Genomic DNA, 25,256 nt, shown 5'->3' on the forward strand with positions numbered 1-25,256 from the left:
CTTTGCAGCAGAACCAGAGAACAACCTATACAGACCTGGTCAGGAAGACAGAGTCACCAGGAAGGCAGGGAGGTGAATAGGGAAAAAATAATAAAGGAAGAGAGGGAGGAAGGAAGGACGGATAGAAGGAAAGACAGACACAGGGGAGTATGAACGGAAAAAGGAAGAACAAGAGAAGAAAGGAAGAAAAAGGCAGGACGGAGAAAGACTAACAGGAAGAGAGAGGGAAAGAAAGAGAAAGAAAGAAAGAGAAAGGGAAAGGGAGAGAGGGTTAAAGGGAGGGAGGTAACAGAATACATGATATGTTTAAACATAATGAGAGGAAGCATGCCGTGTAAGATTTTGTAGATGAATTGTGATGGGTGCAGAGAAAGCCACGATGGAGAGAAATCAAGAACAAGGGATAAAGAAGTAGAGGAAATGAATGAATAAAAGAATAAATGATAAAAAAATTAAAAATAAATCTAAAATAAATAAATAAAAGAATAAATGAATGATGAATCTCAAGAAAGCAAAACATATACAAGAATGAAAACATAATCATAGTTCAGTACATGGTTTGACAGTGAACAAAAACAAATAGTTCCTAACCCTGAATTTAACTAAAAATGGTGATATAATTATACTGATCAGAAGAAAAATACTGCAAATGCTTGAAGGGATGAGACAGTGCTTATAAAATAGCTTAAAAAATGCAATTACTGTGATGGAAAAAAGGAAGATGAGCAACTGTTCCAGACTGAAGAAGACCCAAGAGACATAATATCTAAATATAACATGAGATCTTGAATTGGATTCCATATTAAAGGAAGAGAACCTTCATTTATTCTCTCTACACAATGTTATTGGGACAACTAGAGAAATCTGAAAGGGTCTGTGGATTATAATGTAGTATTGTGTCAATATTAGTTTCCTGATTTGGATAGGTATACTGTGATTAGATAGGAGGGTGTCTCTGTTTTTGAAAAACATATGCAGACCTAATTAGGGGTAATACAACATCACGTCTCCAATTTACTCAACTTACAGAGAGTGAAAGCAAAAGTTGTGAAATGGCAGTCATTGGGAAATCAAGGTTCAAAGTATTGCAACTTTTCTCCCAGTTTGAAGTTAGTTCAAAATAAAAAAGTATATTTACAGTTTTTAAAAGTCAAATAATTCTACAAATTCTACAAAGCTTAAAATAAAACAAATTAAAATTAAAAAGCAGCTTTCTCTGTTCCAGAATTGCTATTCCCAGTTCATGCCCCTCAGAAGCAAATGCAGAACTCTATTAGCTCTTTTTGTTCCTTGTTACATTTCTTATTTCAAAACAACATATGCTTTGCTTTTTTTTTTTTTTCCATTTTGACATTATCTGTAGGTTTCTTACTAAGGAGAATAAAGAATATTTATTTACTTAGTCAATTAATTATGTAAGTATAGACTCACAGATTCCTATGTTATTCAGTGGGTTATAATCCATTAATATTATAATTTATTTTGATGTTATAAGTGTCCAAAACCTACCTAGTGGAACCCCCCTTAATCCTGGCACCTGTGTGTTTTTGATACATCTTAATTATTCCTTGAGCACTTTATATAGCAACTTGACATAAGAAGATGTTTCAGGTTTATATTTTCCCTGACCCAGCTATGGAATCAGACATCTCTCCAAAGAGTTCTGGTTCCTTTTGGAGGAAATTGGAATTTGGAAACCAAGATGTGAATGACAAGAAATATATGTATAATACACACACACACACACACACACCCATGCACACACTCATCTGGATCTATCTATCTATATATTAAATACCATGAGTTCAGACGGATACCTCCAATTACACTTTGACACCATCTGACCTTTCCCACCTTACCTCTTCCCATATTTGTAACTCTTTTCTCCAGCAGAAAGAAGCCTGGCTCCCACTATCCTAAAGATATTTACAAATATGGTCAATCCTCCTACACATATCAATCTCCCAACCAGGCCAGCTGTCTCCTCAGTCCCGACCACATAAGCAACGGCAGTCTTATCTCTTTCACAACCACACTGGATCCCTCCCCAGCCCCAATCCCTCTGGCTACTTCCTTGGACACACTGGTTATTTCCTCAGGCATCTTCAATAGTTTGTTTTTTAAAAAGGGAAGAGAAAGGCTGCATGTTATTTTTTTAATAAAAGTTTTTAAATGAAACAAAAGGTTAATATGCAGTAAAATTTTAAATACAAGTAATGTGTTATTCATATGCACAGATAAAACAGTTTCAATATGACATTTATTTTTTCAGTAGTAATAATGACTTATTCCCAATTCTATACTTTCTTTTAGATATCATTTTTCCTTCAAAATTAAGAATACAGGTGTCAGAATCAAAACTTTTGTCTGTTTGAACAGACTAAATTTAACCAACACACTTAGAAATGAATTCTGCAACAAAGTCCATCATAACTTAGCACCCGAGTTAGTCAACACTAAATGAAAAAAAAAAAAAAATCATTACAAAGGAGGCCCAAAACTGGGTCCCAGTCCTTTCTCTCCCACTCACTAAGCAGATAACTTGAACAATTAATTCAGCCTTTGGAGGTTAAAATGAGGATTTGGAGTTGAAAATCTGCAAAATCTCTCCCACGTGAAAGGCTAAAACAGTACAACTTCTAAATGTATTAATATAGAAAAATGTAGCAAAAACCATATATTTTAAGAAAAGGAACACTTTTGTGGTACTAAGAATGAAAAAAGATTGAAATCCTAATATGGACTTATTTTTTCCCCCAAAACAAATCAACTTAAAATCCTTTTGAAGAAGCATCAGTAATATCTGCAGTACTGTTCTCAAGGTTCTTCCCACACAAAAAGTTAGTTATGCGAACTATAATATAGCATTTGGGTAACTCCTCAATGCAGTAATACAGGAGATACTCAACACCAGTTGAAGAGAAGAACAACAATGATTGTTTAAATTAAGAAGGTTCAGGTTATTGTGATTACAAAATGATCTGGGAAAGGAAAAAGACTTAGGCATGATTTAGACCAAGGGACAGAAGACAGTAACAGTTGTATTAATGAAACACAAAAACAGAAACAATAAATGTCTTGCAATAAAAGTTTAGCAAAGTAAATTATGGTATATGCCTGTTGATAGGCTACAATAAACTCTATCCATATGATAGAATATAGTAAAGTGATTAAAAGTAACATTCTAGGAGTAACTTAGAATACAGTATATTGGAAAAATGGTTACAGTATGTTATTAAAAGAAAACAACAGGATATAAAATTTGTGTACGATTAGATTCTTATGTGTATATGTGTGTGAGAGATAAAGTAGGAAAGAAAAAGTGAGAGAAAAAGGACACAAGCTTATAAGCTATACCAAAAAAGTTAATAAAAGCTATTCCAGTTATTGGGATTGCTGAGGAGTTTAATATTTTCTGTGAGTTCCTGCATGTCCAAATATTCTAAAGTAAACATACGTTGAGAAAGATATTAAAATTGTTAGTGTCAACACTGTGTATTATATGTTCAAAGGCAGTAAGAACGACTGTAATAGGGACGCGTGGGTGGCTTAGCGGGTGAGAGTCTACCTTTGGCTCAGGGCATGATTTGGGGACCCAGGGGTAGAATCCAGAGTCCTTCCCCCCAAACAGGCTCCCAGCAGGGAGCTTCTCCCTCTGTCGATGTCTCTGCCTCTCTCTGTGTTTCATGAATAAATAAATAAAATCTTAAAAAAAAAAAAAAAGAACTACTGTAATAAGTTGAAACAGGTGTCTAGAGCCAATTGGACAAAAGACCTTGGATTACATTTTTTTTTCTTAACTCATCAAAGTTGCATAATTAAATGGGAAATCTAAAAATGTCTGGAATCACATGAAAATTGGAGAGTCAAAGTAAATTACAGAAGGCTAACACAATGGAACACTAAGGAATCATTTTAAAACGTAATTTAGAGGTTCCAAATAAATATGCAATCAGAATGTACAAAAATATCTCTCTGTATAGTATATATATTGTGTATAGCATAGCCACTTCACCACATAAAGTATCTATTTTTGCAATCCAAAGAGGATTTTCACTCTTTAGAAAAAAAGGCGAAAAGCAAAAATAGTGTTCAGCAACTGTTCCGCAGCAAGCCCTTAGAAAAGCGGGGTGCACCCCAAGCAGTAAGAGTGGCGCCACCAGGCTCCTTCCCTGGGAACTACACTCAGCCTCGTGGCATCCAACTTTATGACTTAACTGTGCCTGTGAGCATCTGTGCCTCATCTGGATTTATTTTGTGCATCCATTAGCAAAATGTTTCCTAAGGTATCAGAAAAGCCTAAGAGAGATTGTGTTTTGGGTCTGGAAATGCTCAAAAAAATTTTTCCATATAGATTAATGGTAATTGGTTCTTTGTTTTATGCCATTTCAGCTTACAAAAGGTTTCATAGGAATGCTCTATTTTTAGATGGGTGGGGGGAACCTGTAGTAGCCTTTTAAGATGACAAATTTTTATGTGACAGGCAAACGTCCTTTAAATTTCCCTGACACTGCATACCACCGTGTGCTTTGGTATTCTTTGTAGTCACCCTCTTAACTCACCACAACCCACTTCTTATACCTACTACATAATTTAGCATTCTATTTCTTCTGCTTAAAATGCATCCTTTTGTAGAGTGGGAAAGATCTGCATGAATTTACAAAGGCTCACAATTCCAATGAGTAGTGTGGTGTCAAAAATATGCTTCAATATCGAGCAAAGGAAGAAAATTACAGGCTGAAATTTAGCAACATCCAAGATTTCAGTAGAAGGATTTAAATTACTATGAATCACTCAAAAACATTCTTAAAACCTCAATAAAAGTGACTATCCAAAGAGTTTTATATTCACTTCAAAAAAAAAAAGGAAAAGAAAATATAATGACAATGCTTAAAAGATTTACACTTGGACATGAATAAGAGAAGTAAGTGTTTGAGAAGATTCAAAGAAGCAATTAACCAAAAAAGCCCTCCATTTAACCTTTTGTGGTGGATGCTTTTCAGGAGAAATGGATCATTAAAATTTGTTCTTTCCAAACAAAGGTTTCACCTCCACAATAATGTGTGCTTCTTTCTCCTGTTAGTTCTCTCTCTCTTTTCTGTCTCCCACCCCCATCCCCAAACCTTATTTACACATTCATTCATTCTTAGCATTTGGATAGATGTCCATCATCCTATGATCTTTTAGACAATGAAAGTACACCATTTCATTTTCTTTCTTCAAGAGATTAAAGCAGATTAAAGCAGAAGCAGAAGCAGAAATTGTGTGGTAAATCTCTACTTCTTAAATAACACTGAATGCCTTTCTTACAGCCAGCACAGTGAAGACACACAGGCACACACACACCAAAAATCTTGGGATGGTTTCAAGCCCAGATGTGAACATACATGTATAATAGTGAAGCCAAATTATTACAGGAAGCAGTTGCCTTCTACCCTTATTCCAAACCAACAAACCCATCATAAGAAAAAACAGTTAAATGACTTTACAGAAATAAACGGACATTACAATTATATCACCATGATATTGATATTTATTGACACAATCACTTACAAATTAAGTGTAAGTTTTCCTTGTTGTTACATTTGGTTTGGCAGAAGCATTTGTTGGTAAACTGCGTCCTTCCAAAATTCCAATGTTTGAAGAGACCTAATACCCCATACCTCAGAATGTGACCTTATTTGGAGATAGGGTCTTTACAGAGGTTATTAAGTCAAAATGTGACCACTGGGGTGGGTCCTTATGCAATATGACCAATGTCTTTATAAAAAGAACAAATTTGGAAACAGAGACATGTGTAGTGGGAAGATGGTTAGGAAACATAAGAAGACACCAAGGTTGAGAGGCCTGGGAACAGACTCCTTCCTCACTGTTTTCAGAAGAAACCAACCCCACGGACACCTTCACTTCAGACTTCTAGCTTCCAGAACTGTGAAAAAAGTAAAAGTCTCTTGTTTCACAAACCTACTCTATTGGACTTTGTTACGGAAGCCCTGGCAAACTGACAGCATTTCTACATGTAGAGTTGTACACAATAAAAATTTAAGAAGGAAGTAAAGGTACAAAGGAAGTAAGTACTTAATGATTACTGTATTTCATCCTGGCTCCATTCGTTCATTCTCTTACAGGTTAACAATCAACTCCAGTAATTTCTGAGAAATGTTTTCGCCTCCCTCCTTGAATGCTTTTAGATGGTTCAAAAGTTCCACTACTGAAATAAATAAAATACATCCCTGAAATTTAAAACAATGGCCTGCCAGTACTTGAGTACTCAGGAAATAAACTCCAAAAGAAACAGGTTAAAAGGTGAGATATGACCTTTCTAAGAAATGTCCTTCCTGAATATCTCCCACTAAAAGGCTACTCGGAAACATCTCATAAATATAACATGAATTACTCTGATAATACTAAATCGGATCCACCATCTGTGCACAAACAGCTATTTTCTTTTTTTTACAAGTAGAGGGGGAAAAAAATCAATGTGAGAAGTGTGATAAATCAGAATAGTGGCATGAAAAGGCCATGCAAACAAAATTTGCTGATGCGCAAGAAACACGCACACCAAGAGACATCTGGTAAAAAAGCAACTTAAAGTGGAAGGAGTTTGAGAAACTGTGTTATGAGGGACACTCATCCTGATGGGCCTATATTTAGACTTACCAGCTGTGTTTTGGTTTACAGCTCCTTCCAATCTGCCTGCTTATAATAATAATACAAAAATCAGAAAGGCCTTCTGTGGAACACTGCTGAAAATGTGATTGGGGGAAAAGCCAGCCTGTGTCATGTTCTATAAAGGGGCATACAACACTCTAATCTTGTTTGACATAATTTCCAGGGCTATGTAGTATATATCCCCTTGTATGCATATACCATAATTTATTTATCCATTTTTCTGTTTCTAGCATTTCTATTTTCTAACAGTGCCGCCTTGAATGTACTTGGACTTCCTCGGGTTTTGTGCACTACAAAGCTATATACTAACCATAGTAATTTTTCACATCATTCTATTTGACGTAACATTCCCTTCTGTCCACCTCCGCCAAAATGTAGTACGCTAAAAGAAAAAGTCTCTGTAGCCAGGCAGAGAGGTCATATCTCACCTTGGATCGGAGAGGATAAAAAAATGAGGAATAAATGTGATGTACACATCAGCTACTTGAAGGCTCTATATGAATTATTTTATGTAAACCTTACCACAACCCTGTTGAGTATATCCTAATTCTCCCTCCAACCTTTTCTTTAACCAGATAGCAATATTTAAGATTTTTTATTTTACAATGGTGAGAAAGCGATACACATTCAGTAAAAATCAAACTTTGATTTCGAATTTTGATCTTTTCTTGGGCTAGCGATATGCACACGGTACAACACTCTGGTGATGCTGGAGAGCAAGCAGTGTTCAGTTAGCCATGAGACCATGAGGAAAAATCCAATACACTTACCACCATGCTGCACCCACACAATCAATTGGTTTTTCACTTTCAGGGACAGTATTCAGGGAAATTCAGTATCTCAGGTGAATGAAATATTCACCACTTTATTATAAAGCGGGCTTTGTGTTAGATGATCTTGGTCAACTGTAGGCTGATGTAAATATTCTGAGCATGTTTAAGGTAGGCTAGGCCAGCTATGATGTTTGGTAGATTAGGTGTATTAAGTGCATTTCAACTCCCAATATTTTCATTTTACGATGCTTTTGCCAAGATAAAACCTCATCATAAGTGAAGATCTGTATATTTTTTGTATTTATGAAAATATTCTATAAGAATCATTTAAAAAGTTATAGAAGGTGTGTTCAAACAGGATAAGGATACATTCTTGATTATTGAAAACTGTACAGTAATTTTCTTTTAAAGTTTTCTCCTAAAACTTAGAAATAAAAATAAAGTCTGATTGAGGTAGGCAAAATTAAGTAAGTTCCGGATTTTTACCATTCGTATTCTTTTAAGGGCTTTTTAAAAAATATCCAGACACACATACACAAATTAATATTCTTATTCACCTCAGTAAACATACTGCATATATAAGCTAGGACAAGTAAATAATAAGTAAAATGTTAAGGCTGAAAAACAGGCGAGGCTCCCACACGAAGTGTGTCCTCCAAACCACTGGCACGGTTATATGTGTGCGTCCCCAATATGTCATGTTACTGCATGCCAAAGATATTTAAAGCCCTTAATGCTAATTCCACAAATGACAAAGGTCTATTAAACTTGCCTCAAAATAAATTTGGGGTACACCGATTAAACACAATTTCAGCTAACAACCTCTTATAGATTCAGTGATGACTAAGTAGAAGCAGACCAAGCCAGGAAAAAAAAAAAAAAAAAATTGCTCTAACCAGAACTCCTGATAAAGTTGAAAATACATTCTATGGGCAGACAACACTGCAGACCTAACTCAGGAATGTAATAAATAAAACATAAATTTAAAAAACCCGGTTCCTAAGGAGCCCAGCCAATTGACTGTACACTCAATAGGCGTGACTAAAATGCATTCTGGCACATAGTAAACTACTCCCCTAAACGAAAGCTCCATCTTTCCTAGAAACTATCTACAAAGATAGTTGAGTTGCCTCAGAAAAGGTTGAGTTGCCTTGATATCCAACCACGCCAACAACCTTAAAAGCATTCCGAAGAGACTTAATATATGCTTATAATATATCAAGAAAACTAGTAGACAGAACAACTGTACCAAGAGTATTCTTATCGCCTAGTACTTTCAAATAACATGACAAATACTATGTATCATGAATCATTGAACGGGGAAGCTATATACATACACCAGTGTTCTGGTGATGTTGAGGGTTGGATTCCAGACAACCATGATAAAGGGAATATTGCAATAAAGTCAGTCAAATGAATTTTTTGGTTTCCCAGTGCATATAAAAGTTATGTTTACACTAAACTGTAGTCTATTGAGTGTGCAATAGCATTATGTCTAGAAAACTTTATGGTATATACCTTAATTTCAAAACACTTTTGCTAAAAACTGCTAACCATCATCAGAGCTTACAGTGAAATGTAATCTTGTTGCTAGTGGAGGGGCTTGCCTGGATGCTGATGGCTGTTGACTAACCAGGGCGGTGGGTGCTGAAGGCTGGGGTGGCTACAGCAATTTCTTAAAATTAGATGACAATGAAGTACGCTGCATCAATTGAACAATTTCTCTGTAGCATGTGATACTATTTGTTAACTTTTACCCACAGCAGAACTTCTTTCATAATTGGAGTCAGTCCTCTCAAGCCCTGCTGCTGCTTTACCAACTAAACTAAATGTATGTAGTATTCTAAATCCTCAGTTGTCAGTACAACAATTTTCACAGCATCTTCACCAGGAGTAGATTTCATCTCAGGAAACAACTGTCTTTGCTCATCCATAAGAAGCAACTCCTCATCCCTGAAAGTTTGATCATGAGATTGCAGCCATACAGTCACATGTTCAGGCTCGACTTCTGCTTCTAGTTCTCTATCTCCACCACATCTGCAGTTACAGCCTCCAATGAAGTCCTGAACCCCTCCAGGTCATCCATGAGGGCTGGAATAAACTTGTTCCAAATTCCTGTTCCTGTTGATATTTTGACCCTTTCACATGAAAACAAATGTTCTTAATGGCACTCAGAATGGTGAGTCTGAAGGTTTTTAATTTATTTTTTTTTGAAGGTTTTTAATTTAGAAGAAGGTTTTTAATTTACTTTGCCCTCAGATCCATCAGAGATCTTACCATGGCAGCTACTGCCTTATGAAGTGTATTTCCTAACTAATAAGACTTACGGAGTTGAAATCACTCCTTGATTCATGGGCTGCAGAATGGATGTTGTATTAACAGGCATGAGATCAACACCAATCTCACTGTCCATCTTCTTCAGAGCTTTTGGGTGACCAGGTGCATTGTCAACGAGCAGCAATATTTTGAAAATAATCCCTTTTCTGAGCAGGAGGTCTCAATGTTAGGCATAAAATATTTGGTAAGCCATGTTGCAAACAGATGTGCTGTCATCCAGGCTTTGTTGTCCCACTTATACAGGCAGAGTAGATTTGTAATTCTTAGGGGCTCTAGGACTTTCAGAACGGTAGATGAGCTTCAACTTAAAGTCACCAGCTGCATTAGCCCCTAACAACAGAATCAGCCAGTCTTTTGAAGTTCCAAAGCCAGGCATTGACTTCTCTCTAGCTATGAAAGTTGTAAATGGCACCTTCTTCTAATAGAAAGTTGTTTCTTCTACGTTGAAAACATTTGGTTTAGTTTAGCCACCTTCAGTAATTATCTTTCTAGATTTTCTGGACACCTTGCTGTAGCTTCTTCATCAGCACTTGCTGCTTCACCTTGCACTTTTATATTATGGAGATGGTTTCTTTCCTTAAACCTCACTAACCTCTGCTAGGTTCACACTTTTCTCCAGCAGCTTCTTCACCTCTCTCAGCCTTCACGGAATTGAAGAGTTAGGGCTTGGCTCTGGCTTAAGCTTTTAGTTAAGGGAGTATTGTGGCTGATTTGATCTTCTATCCAGACCACTAAAAAATTTTTCCAGATCAGTAATACCACTGCTTCATTTTTCTTTTCTTTTCTTTTTTTTTTTTTTTTTTTTTTTTTTTTTACCATTCATCTGTTCACTGGAGTAGCACTTTTAACTTCCTTTATGACTTTTCCTTTGTATTTACAACTTGGCTGTTCAGTGCAAGAGGCGTAGCTTTTGGAGTATCTTGATTTTCAACATGCTTCCTCCTTAACCTTAATCATTTCTATTTTTCATTTATCTTTAAGATTTTATTCATTTATTCATGAGAGACAAAGAGAGGGAGGCAGAGACATAGGCAGAGAGAGAAGCAGGCTTTCCGCAGGGAGCCCGATAGGGGACTCAATCCCCAGACCCCAGATCATGCCCTGAGCCAAAGGCAGATCTTTAACCATTGAGCCACCCAGACATCCCTTTAGTTTTTCAGTTAAAGTGAGAGATGTGTGCCTCTTCCTTTCACTTGAACACTTAGCGGCTACTGTAGGGTTACTAATTGGCCTAATTTCAATATTATTGTGTCTCAGGAAATAGGAAGGCAAGGGGAGAGGAAGAGCAACAGGGGAATGACCAGTCAATGGTGTAGCCAAAACACACACAATATTTGTGTATTAAGTTCCCTGTCTCATATGGGTGCTGGTTATGGTACCCCAAAACAAATACAATAATAACATCAAAGATCATTGATCACGAGTCAATAAAAAATATAATAGTTTAAAAGTTTGAAATATTGCAAGAATTTCCAAAATGTGACATAGAGATGCAGAGAGGGAAAATGCTGCCAAGAGACTTGCTTGACACAGGTTGCCACAAATCTTCAATGGGTAAAAAATGCAGTATTTGCAAAGCCCGCAATAAAGGAAAGAACAATAAAACGAGTAAGCCTATAATATAGCATTTAAGAGACAATACCAAAATTCTGGTAGCACTCTAAATAGTAACTAAAAAGAATATACAGTAACAAATATATGTTTGTGAGTCTCTGAAGATCTCATTACAAATGCAAAATAGAGGCTTCTACAACTTAAAAACATTAAGCTTCTGTACCATAAGAGCAAACACTGAAATTTTCTAAGGGACAGGGACTGTGTGCCTTAGCACCATATGCTTACATTACTTCATTTAATCCTCTCAACAACATGATGGAAGTAAATGCAGTTATCATCATCTGCAGTTTACAGATAAACTGGTGGACAGGGATAATAATAATTCTTCCCAAATCACTTATCTCAACGGGCAGAGTCAAGATTCAATCACCACTACCATTACCACCAGCCATGTGCACACGCAAAACGCACCCAGTGTAGCAGCTTTACTTCATTTTACAAATGTTCACTGAATGTCAACCACGTGTCAGGCACTGGTTTGGGGTTACAACAAGAGTCAAGACTGGGATGTTTCCTGAGCTCTTATGAAGCTTATACTTTGGTTAAATGGGAGGGTGGGAGATAATAAACAGGTAAAACATAGAGAAAAAACTTAAAAATTCCAGATTTGAGTAAGTATTGATAAAAAAAAAAGGTTACACTTTTTTTTTTTAAAAAAAAAAAAGTGGGGTGTGTTGCTGGGTTAAGGGAGGAAGGCAGGGAGAAAGAGGAATGCTCCTGATAATTATCAGGGAGGGTGTCTTTCAGGAGGTCATACTGAAAAGGAGCCAGTCATTAAAAACACCGAGGGATAAAGATTCCAGTCTAGAGAACCAATGAAGCCTGTGACAGGAAAGGACTCAGAATGGTGGAGGACCAGAAAGGTAGCAAATGGCTGGCACACAAGCTTTCGTGAAGGTATAAACAACAAAACTCATTTTACTATTTACTGTGTCAGAATTGTAAGTATTCACATTTTCTTCTTATAGGTCTTTAAAAAAAAAAAGGGAGGGGATAACACTATGATAAATGGCTGTTCCACCTAGAAATACAAAAGTGAGACATTTGTTGCACACAGGCTTTTAAGGATCTGTATGGCCTCACTCAGACTATCATGAGCATCAGCCAATTGGAGATTATTAATCGTGACTAATGCTTTTTTTTTCTCAATTATGCTTTTTTTCTCAATTTTTCTAATTTTTCTCAATTATGCTCCTTACCTAGCAGAATTTTTTTATATATATACTTAACACCCTATAGAAAAGAAATGCTTTTCCTTATTCAGAAAGGTCCAATATGCCATTTGCCTCTAACTTTGCCACAAGACCACTGTGGGAGACAGTATGATTGTTCCCAGTGGCCTTCTGTCATCCTATGAAAGGGTTTTATCTCCTGGTCAACTGCCAGCTAATTTTTAGTGTCCCGTTATAGAAGGAAAATAGTTTCCCACCACAGGGATTGGATCAGTGACTTACTTTGGATAATGGCATGTGTCTGGGCAGATTTGAGATCCATTGCCTATTTCTACCTGTGCTCATATTCTTTTCCCTCTGCTAGAGGAATGAAATGTCCCAGTTAGGGGTTTCTCCTTCGGTCTTGATCTCAAAATGAAGAAGACCTGTGAAACAGACTCAAAACTTGAAACTGACCCATAGCTCAGTTACAGTTGACAGGTTCATGAAAAAGAAATAAGCCCTATTGTAGGTAAGCCACTGAGATCTTGTTGCTCTTACTACAGCATAATTAGTGAAAGCTGATGAAAATATTACTCAATGTTCAATTAGATTAAATATAAAAATGTATTTATATACATATGTATGTATAAACACACAACTTTTTCAGAGTTAGTACAAAGGAACAAATCAGGGTGGGTTTTTTTTTTTTTTTTTTTTTTTGCCCCTCAATTTTGAAGATTCTCAAACAAAGAGTTTGTCATTTGCTTTTGGTCACACATAATAAGGCTCTCATTTTAATATTAAACAGAATTTCTACTCCTAACATTTCATTTCAAATGATTAAACTCTGTTTTTCATTTTAAAATAAAAACTTTATTTCTTGTACCAAAAAATTAAAGCCATGACTAAAAAATAATAAAATTACAAGAAAAATGAACCTAAAAATATTATGTTAAATGAAATAAACCAGACACAAAAGACCACATATTGTCTGATTCCATTTATATGGGATTTCCTGAAAAGGCCAATCTATAGAGATAGAAAATAGTAGATTAGTGTTTCTCTATGGCTGGGAGTGAAAACAGAGGTTAACTGTAAATCATGTGATGGATTTTGGGGGTGGGGATATAAAAATGTCCTAAAACTGATTTACAGTGATAGCTGTACAACTCAGTAAATTTAATAATAATAAAAAAAAAACACCCCTGGGTGAAGTTTATACTATTTAAGTTATACCTCAGTGAAGTTACTTTAAAAACAATCAAAAAGAGTATGTCATACCAAAGCATTCTCAAAATAAAAAATATATATGTATACATATAATTATTTCAGTTTTTAATTTTAAATCTACTGGTTTATCCCTCTGTTCTGTTTTTTCTTAATTGTATTTTACTAAGTTTTTATGTCAATATTTGCTAATCAATTTGATTTCCTGACTCTATCCTTTTTTATTAATGCTATAGGTAACCACACTGTAATCCAGCATGATTGATATAAAGCAGGGTCAGAGTTAATAAAATATTTCATCTAAAACAGAGAAAATCTTTCAAGCATATAACTTTTCACTTGTTTATTGAAAAAGCTTTAACATAGATTTCTAAAGTGAGTAACTATGAAAGTTTACTTTAACTTTTATATCCTAGTAGGAAAGTATGGGATACAAATAATAAGAATAAAATAAATTTTGAACACTACAACCACATAGTTATTGCATCTGTGTTTCTTTTTTGATCACACTAGCCATTTGTAAAACTGTAGCAGGTTATCAGTTAGAATTATACTAGAGCATCCTACCCGAACCTCAAGAATGCAGAAATAAAATTGCACCTTTAAAACTCAGTAACATACATTTTTGGGGGAATATTATGTTCAAATCTGGAGCCTTTTGACATTTTCCCCAAATACTTTTAATAATATTCCCTACTGTCATGAATCAACAAATAAATACTGTTGCCAGCATAAAAACCTTTCCTAAAGGTTTCCATGGATTTTTTTCTTTTGGCTATACAATATCCAATACTCTTTCCGAATATAAGATTGATTATAGTTTCTGCTAGTGCTTATCCCTTTCTGTACCTGCCATCTCCAGCCTTCAAATCTACTGTGAGTACCTAATATGGACCATTTCCTTACTTTCCTGCCATAATAAGTTTTCATTGCTTGCAACCAAGCCTCTTGAGATAGGTGCTATTAGCTTTAAAAATTTTATTTTTCCTAGTAAAAGAAGGTTTCTAAATGATTCCCTTGGAGTTGTCGGGTTGTTTTGTTTTGTTTTGCTTTGCTTTGTGTTTATTTCCTCTCATACAATTCAAAAAGGAGATTTTGTCCAGGTTCAACATTCAGCATAGCTCTGTGTCATCCAGCAAGAACATTTATTCACTATTTATTAAGACCAATTTGCTTTAATCCTATTTAGTTTAGTATCCTGATAGGAAGGACCAACACAATGCAAACTGAATTTACTGAAAACAGATCATTAACAAATTACTGTAATAACTGGGTCTCTCCACAGGAAAAAAGTAATAGGCCATATCATTCATTAACATATTTATCCCATAAATGTCTGAAGTTCCTACTCCACTACCATCAAGAAGTTTAATCTATTAGAGACAGAAAAGCAATCAAGGTTTTACAGATGAGAAATAAATATCTATTCATAAGGTAATGTAGTAAGTATTACAAGATTTGAAACGGTATTATGGGAAGCGCAGAGTGGAAAAATTAATTCTAGCTGGAGAATGAAGCAGCTCTTCAGTAAGAGATACCTTTACATCAGGCCATAAGAAACAAAAAGGAGTCTGCTGTGTCAACCCAACAATAACTACACAGAGGTAGAAAAATACGAAGCAAGCTCATGTAGTGGCAAGTGAACCAACCTAGATCAGTGCTTCTAGATCAGTACTTCTTCAAATTGTAAGGTGCAAACAAATCAAGGTGGACTCCTGGTATCATACATACTGATTCATTTGGCCTTGAAAGTGGGTTCTGAGACTACATTGCTAATGAGCTTCCGATGCAACAGATTCAGGGACTCTGAGTAAAAGTAGTTAAGGCCGGAGATGACAGGGTGGTGAGGCAGGAGAGCCAGCACGCAGCCCCATCAAGAGTCCTGAATGGCAAAATGTGACAATAGGATCAGAACTGTGTGTACTGCAAACATCAGTGTGCTTGTGAATATATGGGGATGGACTAGAGGCAGAAGAGAAGATGACTAGGGCTTTATGAGGCTATTTTAACGGTTCTCAGAAGTTAACAACTCTGATTTGTAGCAGTGGAAACAGAAAGAAGTCACAGATTCTGGAGATACCAAGAAAATAAAACTGATGGGGGCTTCTTAGATATGTTGGACACATGGAGAGTGTCCATTCATTCAGTGTCCAGTCTCTATTCATCATAGAGAGTAACACTCAGTATTTGATCCTGGCTATGTAAGAAACTGTCACATCATTAGCAGAGAATTAAATAGAAACCGTAACCAATGTGGCAAGAGAAATATAAAAACTAGAGAAATGGCCATGGGTAATTTGATTTGGGAATTGAGTCGAAGAGATGAGTAGGACCATCTAATGAAGACTCTCCACTGCTCTTGTAGTTAAATTCAGTGTAAGCTAAAATTCCACTTGTCCCAGCCTCTTAACTGCGGAAAGGGACAGTCCAACTGTCACACCCTCTTCTCCGCTGGGACAGTTAGTCATCCAGCTTGTGCAGGAACATTTTTAGTGACAGAATTCATGACCATGCTGAGTAATCCTTTTCATTCTGGAACCTTCAATTAGAAAATTCTTCCATAAATTGATCCAAAACTTGTCTCCTCAGATTTCTGGCCTAGCAGTTCTAGCTTCGCTCCTCAAAACTACAAACATCTAATCAACCTAGATTATCATAACTCTTCATAAGGAACTAAACCCAAGTCTTTTCCACTTTTTGTTTTTGCACAGCCTTTCTTATCAGGCCACGGTTGCCCAGACATATCATCAGTGAAACCCCCTTGTTTATTCTCCTTCACTATGGCAAATGTGGGGCAAGACTGTGGCTGGGGCAGCCCTCCGCACTACTCATGCTAGTGGAAAACAGTGTAGATGGATCCAAGCCCTCTTTCTGCTAAGCCCAGACTAGATTGCAGGCTCAGTCTCAATACAGCATTCCAAAGAATCAATAACAGGATACTGGCATCTGCAGTTGAGATAATATCCCTTTAACGTTTTCTGATATAGACATCGATTCCCCCTTTAAAATACAGAGGATGAGGGGCACCTGTGTGGTGCAGTCAGTTGGGCATCTCTCTTGGTTTTGGCTCAGGTCATGGTCTCAAGGGTCATGGGATCGAGCCCTTCATCGGACTCTGTGTTTTCTCTCTCTCTTCCCTTCCCACTCTAGTGGGCATGCACTCGAGCTCTCTCTCTCTCTCTCTAAAATAAATAAATCTTAAAAATAAAATATAGAGGATGGAATGAAACTTTGGAAGTGGCATGAACAATTCAGATCACAGTATAATTAATAGTCCATGTGACCTTGAAAATATGGTGTTTGTTTAGATTCAGTATCATGTCATTTGTGTATATTGACCTTTCAGTCACTGAAAACAACTAGGAATGTTTGTACATAGAATGGTCCCATACAAAGTCTCCCCAAACTTACTTTGAAATTTCCGTATTTACTTAAATTCTATTGTTGACCATATATGCTCACTCATAGGAGAACTTGAGGATTTTTTATTTTCTTCCTACTTCACGCACCAGTCTTCCTCCTCTGGGATGAATATAAGAGTACTTAACATATAAGAAGGCTATGTTGGTAGATGGTGGAACCTCTAGTGGTAGGAACCTCCTAGATCAGCCCTACTTTCCTTTGCTTAATGGGTCCCTCTTTTTTTACCCATCAAAATGGTAAGACCCACTGAGGCAGGATCAGGATACAGACAGGGAAGGAGAGCATGTGACCTAACTGCTGTAATTCCACATTCTAGATTTTAAGTGAGTTGGATGGTTGAGCGTACACATACAAATATTTGCATACATTCCTAGATGCTTGTGCACTATATACACACAAATAATATATCTATACACATCCATGTATACACACTACACACATGTATGCAACTATGTGTGTGCATATATTGTGTACAATGCATGTGTGTATTTTGCATATTTCAGTGCAGATCATCAAGGGAACTACTTATTCATTCAAGGATATTTCTTGAGTAACCATAAGTCAAGCTCGTAATAAAGATCTGGTTAGACTCCTAACTGCTCAAACTGATACAGCCACTAGCCACAGGCGGCTACTTATATTTAAATGTAAATTAATTAAATATAATTAAAAGGTCAGTTCCTCAGGTGTACTAGCCACATTTCACATGCTCAAAAGCCACTTGTTGCTAGGGCTGCCACGTTAGGCAGATACAGAACATGTCCATTATTGCACTTGTTTTTGGACAACAGAATCCTATGGTGCCTGTGTATAGCTGATCAATCAATGGGCAAGAGTTGGGATTGACAGAGATCCAATCTACTTAGGAGCTGGATGTCTCAACAACTATATCCCCATTATTCTTTCAAAAATAACTTTTTTCACAAAAATGAGTGATTCTTTCAAAAGCACTGTTCAAATGAGCATGCTCATTGTTATATTTCTGATTTACCACAAAACTGTTTTCTATCATTGTTATAAAAACTAGATCACTTCTTTCTTTTCAAAGTGTTTACAAACAAAACGCTAAATAGCTGTATAGCTTTGATAGCTTTGCTGGAGATTGAAATGAAGCCTACCTATACCTTCTAGAACTTCCTTTTTACCCATTATATTAAAAAAAAGATTTTTTTTTAATTTTGGTGTACCATTACCTACAATCCCTGTCCCCTCAAATGTGAATAGTAGTGATGAAGATAATTATACCTGTAAATTCCCTGTTTATTCTAGATGATACAGATCTCATTTTATGGTCCTAAATACCCCTTTAAAAGACCAATAATAAGATCTATCATTTACCGAGTACCAGATAAGTACACCTCTGTTCTTCACTGCGACCCAGTTACCTTTACTATGTTTGAATTGCTCCCTCTTCTACACATTACAGTATTTAACAAAAATAGGGGTTATTTATTTTAATGTATTATTTCCAAAAAGCAACTTTTGTAAAAAAAAAAAAAAAAAATAGAGAAACCAGACTCTTCTACATTTTTGGCAAACCACGTCATTTTGGCCCAGTTCTAACACTATTCTTACACCACTGTTATAATTTTTATCCTTTTCTTTTTTCTGTTTTTGAATCATTGGTCATGTTCCCCAACCTTCCAACATCTATATTTACTCTTTAAAGTCAATACCCTCTGTGCTCTCTAGGGTCTCTTGAGATTTAGTATCATTTTCCTCTCACTGGATTACCTGAAAACTCTGAACAATACTTTGTTTCCCATCCCTCTTGATTTATATTGCCATTTAGAGTTTCTGTTACATCTTCCACCTAGACTCCAAGACTGACAGCAACAACTGAATGGTGCCTTTCTTCAAATACTTAGCCCAGCATCTTACACAAAACTATTCAACATGTATTTGCCATGCACTTGGAATGTATTGTGGGAAGAAAGAATTAATAATAAGCCAAAGACTCTACTCTTTACAAAACTTCTGGAGGGGAGTATGATATATACTCACAAATAATCTAAGGGTGTAAGGAACTGCAAATGTAAGCTGAATAGTAAAGTAGTGGAGCTCAAAGGACTGAAGGGTAACAATAGTATCCTTCAGAAGTAATTGTTGAAAGCATCCCAGGGTAAGCTGGTCAGTGGAAGAGGCCCACAGAGGAGCAGGTTGGAAAGGGAGTGGTAAAGAGACCAGGCCAAAAGGAGAAGAGTTTCTTAAATCTGCTTCTCTGTGGTTAACGGCTGTAAAAGTCAACTTATGGAAATATAAGTAAGCAGCTAACTTAAAATTTCTCCAAGTATTCTTTTCAGACTTTAAGGAACATTAGATCTTTACCTTAATCTATGTGGCCAGTCTCTAAAAAAGTGGTTCTTAACTTCTAAGTATCCATCATACGTAGTTACAAAACACCAACAGGTAGCATGTATCCATGTGTGTGGAGCTGAGGCTTACACCCCTTTAAAGAGACTACAAACTTATAAAATTAGGTAGAAAACCAAATGTTGATTTAGAATGAGAAAAGAAATCTCAACAACTCTTTGGAGCCTTGGAGATCTAGATTCCTTTCTTCTGAGACAGCTTGAGGCAATTTACCAGAAATGCTAATTTAGAAATGCTTCTGGTTGCAATCCTTCATTCCCTTCCCACCTGGAACATCTACAATTCCCAACATTTCCAGAGGCCTCAGCACAAATTTCATTAGTTTCATCTCAGATCTGCCTCTGACAACAGGGGCTCATTAAAACAAGGATTCTTAAGAGGCACATTTAGGATCTGGGGAAAGAGAAAGCACAGGGCTAGTTTAAAACAATCCTGGATGATCTGACACACAAGGGCCACTCCCCACACTGTCCCTCCCCCATGCTGGAAGTTTCGCAACACAGAGCCCTACACTAACACGCCAAGGCCAATAGTATCTTAGAAGGCAAGGTAAAGGATGGGCCGGTTGTCCTCGATTGGAACACAGTGTGTGCCATATAAAACGGCCGTGTTAATTCTTTTATAGGCGAACAAAAAATAATAATAATAATTCCATTGTTTTACGATTTAAACACATTGAAAGGCCAAATAACTTTCTCAAGAACACAAAACCCTGTGTGGTGGTCTAGGATCCAAGGACGCCTACCATTTCATTCAGTCCTAAGGGGAGAAAGGAGCTTTACAGAGTCCTCTTTGGGGTCAGGGTACATACTTGATCACTTTGTAACTTCAGTTCACTCCCCCAGAACACAGCGGGGGTTAGGAAGGGGCTTTACCCGACACCTCAAGGTGACACTTATTTACAGGCTTCTTATTAATTGATACATTGTTCTCAAGTCTTGTACCAGCAGCCACGTTAAGAAGCTGGCTTGACCTCTTCAGCCGTGCGGGGAAGGTATCTTTCTTTTCCAAAAAAGAGACGGCCCCCTCCAGGGCGCAGGCACCCCACGTCCACCACTAAGCCAAGCCGGTTTCGCTGCAAGTCCACGACGAGTTAGAGTTAGGAGGGCCCTGGGGTCCTCGATTGCCCCGGGGCCGGGGGGGGGGGGGGGGGGGGGGAAGGGCAGGAAAACCGAAAGCGCCGCGGTGGGTGGGGAGGCGGTAGCTCCCCGGACAGCCCCGGGCTCCGCAGAGCAGCTCCCCGTCGGACACGACCCGCGGCCTCGCGGCGAGGGGACTCCCGCGCCACCTCCCGTCCCGGGCCTCGGGGGAGTCGCCCCGTCCTAAGCCCAGCCCGGAGCGCTAGGTCGGGCGGAGCGAGCCCTCTCGGCGCGGCTGAGCTCCCCCAGAGGTCCGGGCTCGGGCGGGGGCACCCCTGGGCCACCGCCTCCCGGGCTCGGAGAGCGTCAGAGACCCAGACAGGGAAAGGGGGGGCTGGGGTGGGGATCGCAACTTTGCTCGCCGCCCAGAGCCGCGGCCGCGCCGATGCAAGGTCAAAGTGCAGGCGGGGAGGGCGCGGCGGCGGCCCGGGGCCCGCCCGGATTCCAGCGGGCTGCCCGCGGGGCTCGGCGGCCTGGGGTGACCCCCCCCCCCCGCGCACCCCAGCTCGGAGCCCCCGCGGGGCCGGGAGCGCCCGGGGCCGCCGCCGCCGCCGCCGCCGCCGCGCCAACTCCGGGAGTTGCCTGGGAACTTTCCCGGGACGCGCCGCCGCCGCCGCCGCCGCCCTCACCTTGCTGAACACCTCCAGGTCGTCCTCGTCCTCGTCCAGGTCCAGCACCTCGGCCCGCGGCAGCGCGGGGGGGCCGCTGCGGCCCGGGAGGGGGGCGTCGACCCCCGGGCTCGGCGCCGGGGCGCCCCCAGCCGGGAGGCCGCAGGAGCGCGCCCGAGGAGCCCGGCGCTCGCCCTCCATCCCCACAGTGCGCGCCCCGCCGCCGCCGCCGCCGCCAGCCCGGCTCCCCGAGCGCGCCCATTGGCTCCCGCGCAGCCTGCGCCTCCCCGGCCGGCCCCGCTCCAGCCCCTCGCCCGCCGCGCAGACGCGGAACTGCCGGCCGCCGCGGGGCCGCCTCGTCCGCACCTGGCGGGGGGCGCGGGGGCAGCGGGGGGCAGCCGGGGGCGCGGGGGGCAGCAGGGGGCGGGGGGCGCAGCGGGGCAGCCGGGGGCGGGAGGGGCAGCCGGAGGCGCGGGGAGGGCAGCCGGGCGCGGGAGGAGGCGGGAGGGGCGCAGGGGCGCGGGGGGTGGGGGCAGCAGGGGGCCCGGAGGGGCGCGGGGCCGCCTGGTCCGCACCTGGCCGGGGCGCGGGGGGGCGTCCGGGGCCCGCGGGGGGCGTCCTCGCGCTGCCCGGGCTCGCGGGGCCACCTGGGGCCCCTGGGCGGGTCTGCGAGCCCCCCCCCCCCCCCGCGGCCTCCGGGCGGCCCTCGCTCCCTGCTCCGTGGTCGGCCGTCCGGGTGGTTGTGGTTTGCGGGTCCCTCCCGCCGCGGCTGATGCAAAAATAAAAGACCTGAAAAGCGCCTCAGGTTTTGTCATTGATTTTTGACCCAGTGACCGCACTGTGTGGTCATCTCGCTGCCGGGCCAGGGATGTTAGGCTTAAAAACTATTTTCAGCCACTTTCGGATGCGCCTTTACTTCTGGAAGCCTTCGTGAGCTGAATGAGCAGGAATGTTCCTAAGAGCCCAGGCGGGGGAGCGGGACTGGACCTTGCCACCAAAAAATAACCGTCAACCTTGTTGCTGCCAGGCCGAAGCCATCATGAGTTGTTCACTGCTTATGATTTGTCTAAAAAGAAAAAAAATTTAAGTTCCCACCGCCCACCCCCCCTCCGAAATGGAAAACTGAACACAAATTGATATATTTCGGGGCTATCTTTGTGTTTCATTATTTACTCCCCTCAGCCCCAGCCAGCTCTTTTTCTCCATCAGCCCTGGAAAAAATGTCTAATAGGTTTGCACATAGGGAGGAGGCCAAGTCAGACTTGATGCCTGGAAAAATATTTAACCCAGTATTCAGAATTCTTAATATAAGTATTATATTAAGTATATATATATATGTGTGTGTGTGTGTGTATAACTTCTCATATATTTATTTATCATATATATGGGGAAATAGAGCATTTCTCTACTTCTAATTAGAGGACAGGAGACAGGCCTTACTATGTTCCCTCTCAACTCTTCATATGTACCTCCCATTGCTTTCAGGTCACGTATGCACTTCTTCAGACAGGCTGTTCAGCCACCCTGTGATTACAGTCTTCCTACATTTTTTCTTCCTGTACGCAGAATACCATCTCCTGCTCATCCTTCAGGAATTAACTAGAGTCCCATCTCTTTCTGGAAGACTTTCCAAATTAACACTGCCTGTTCCCAATTTAGCAGTTAATTTTATGCCATCTTATACATTGTATTCATTTCATGTAAATGCCTTAAACTCCTTAGTAAACTATAATATTTTAAGGTTGGGGCTCACATTATTTATTAATAAACCACAATGTCAGATATACTTAAAAAGGCTCAGAGCTAATGTCTAAAAGGAATACAAGTTATTAAAAGACTTTTTTTCCCCCTCTCTAAGCTCATTTTGGCTAGTGGGAGATTCAAGGTTTTCTAACTGCAGTCTGAACCAGGAAATTCTTAAGGATACTGTGACTCATACAATTGCCAGAAAGCATAGAGACAGGCCCAGAAAATGGGCAGAACAAACCGAGACTACACGGCTTGGATCACAGCCAAAACCATGCCACAGAACCAATGTGCAGACACTGCTGCCACCATTGCTGAACACCGGATGCTATCGTACCCGCACACACTGCCATTGACACTGATGTCACTGGACTCGGGGTGCTGTCACCAATATCAACATCGCAGCTGCCTCTGAGAAGTACCTCTGCTCTATTACTGCCACAAAAATGCCCCACAGTCCTCTTCCTCAGTGTTAATAGTTCTAGTTTCAGAACCCTGGAGGAAAGATCTTGGCCCACCTGGCCAAGTCCCATAGAAATCTCTAAGGCAAAGAATTTTCTAAACATAGGCCATTTTGATGTTGGTCAGAAAAAAAAAAAAAAATCCCTACCACTATAATTCACTCCTTTGGCTGCCTAACTAACATTAATATCATGTTTCTCCACATACTTTCTCTCCCTCCCCATTCCTGCTGAATATAGTACAGCTATGCCTCAAGCACTTGGGAACATAGTCCTTAGCTCCCCAAAGGAAAAAAACCCAAACCTATTCATTACTGGTGCAGCTCCAAGTCTACTGTGTCTATTCCTCCTGTAGTTCTGCAATCCTGTTGATATTTTGCAGCTTATGAGCTAAATTTTTAAATTTAATTACCAACATGACATACCTGCTTATTCAATGGCATGAAAAATCCTGAACTGCCACATAACAGTCTAAGCTTCCCATTAAATGGGATCATCACTGGGTTCTTTAATGGAAGAATTATTTGGGTACTAAAGCCTCTAAACCGGCACAGTTCAAAATTTTAAGTATAGGTGTAATATTAAAAGGAGGCCTACCCAGTCCTGGCCCTTGGTTCTTGAACTCTTAGTCTGATTATGGGGAAAATAGCATCATATATTAAATTTTGGTTCTGAGAATGTACATCCTGTCAAAAGCCTTCTTCTCTCTCACCCTTCCCAGTTGGGATCTCCTAAGACCATAGGTGAGTCTTTAATAGTACATTCAACCTTCCATAAAGTTAGCTCTTTCTGGTAATGGGATTCATGATAAGATAAGTCACCCTTTTGGGCATTGTCCAATGGCTTTGCTTTTTTGCTGGAAGAAAAAAAATGTTATGCATAAAATCTGATGGGAAAGCAACCAGTCAGTGAGTTCATGGATGATCATATTGGGAGAAGCTGAGCAGGAAAAGCAAACCCAATGTGTCTTTGCCACTAAGGTCAAATCAAGGGATCCTCTAGGTACATAGCAGTGGGTGACCAGAAGTAGTTGCTGTCGTGGCGAGATGAACACTTAGCCATGGAAGTAGCCAGTTCTCCTTTAGAGTGTGGGAAATTCGTGTTGTTAAGCTGGTGCATAGCATACATCATCCCTACCATCATGGCCACTTGACAGGTGAGGCCATGGATAAGCATAGGAGTGCCTGGGAAAGCAATAGTATTAGCATCCACAGAACAAGAATTCTTATCAGACATACCATTTGATCATATAAATCCATCAAATGGAGTGTTTGGAAAAATTGCCATGGGCTACAAATAAGCTTTTATTCTGGGACCATTCTAAAAGGCCCATCCACATACATTTTCTCCAACCTTCTTGATTTCTAGATCCTACCTTGTTCTGTCTAACTTCCACCCAACAACCCTTTAGCCCATATCCTGGGAGCAGTATAGAATCTTCATCCCAGGCTCTCTCCTTTAAGCCTAGTGGGCATTGTTAAGTACCATGGGGAGGATTTCTCTATTCCATTGCCCTTTTTCACAGCAGCACACTGATTCCAGAATATGATAAAGAACCATCTGTAACCCAGATTTGAAATTTTTACCCATTTCAACAGTTAACTGTTCAAATGGAACTCCCTGTGAGATCCTAACAGTATGCCTGTTGGTAGCAAGAGCCAAATGCTCATGCAGTGTATGCTTTTAGGACTATATCTATATATACCATTTCCACATAAGTCTGGTT

At 39.8% G+C, this 25,256-nt stretch overlaps 1 protein-coding gene across 11 annotated transcripts in view; it reads right to left on the minus strand.

The window, feature by feature from the left end:
• SNX7 (sorting nexin 7) overlaps positions 1-21,572 on the minus strand; it is a 114,086-nt gene extending 92,514 nt beyond the window's left edge. For 3 of the 11 annotated variants that reach the window (XR_004816564.2, XM_035717680.2, XM_035717676.2), the window contains exon 1: positions 21,345-21,568. Coding sequence is in view for 10 of the 11 variants with exons in the window: in XM_035717680.2 (XP_035573573.2) it covers positions 21,345-21,524 (180 nt within the window). In the remaining variant the exon portion in view is untranslated. Of the gene's footprint in view, positions 1-21,344 lie in introns of all 11 variants that reach the window. The other 8 variants (XM_049111636.1, XM_035717679.2, XM_035717682.2 and 5 more) reach the window with 5 other exon arrangements.
• Between the last annotated feature and the right edge of the window lie 3,684 nt (positions 21,573-25,256).

The sequence above is a fragment of the Canis lupus genome, chromosome 6 (genome assembly GCF_003254725.2).
Source record: "Canis lupus dingo isolate Sandy chromosome 6, ASM325472v2, whole genome shotgun sequence".
NCBI lineage: Eukaryota > Metazoa > Chordata > Mammalia > Carnivora > Canidae > Canis > Canis lupus.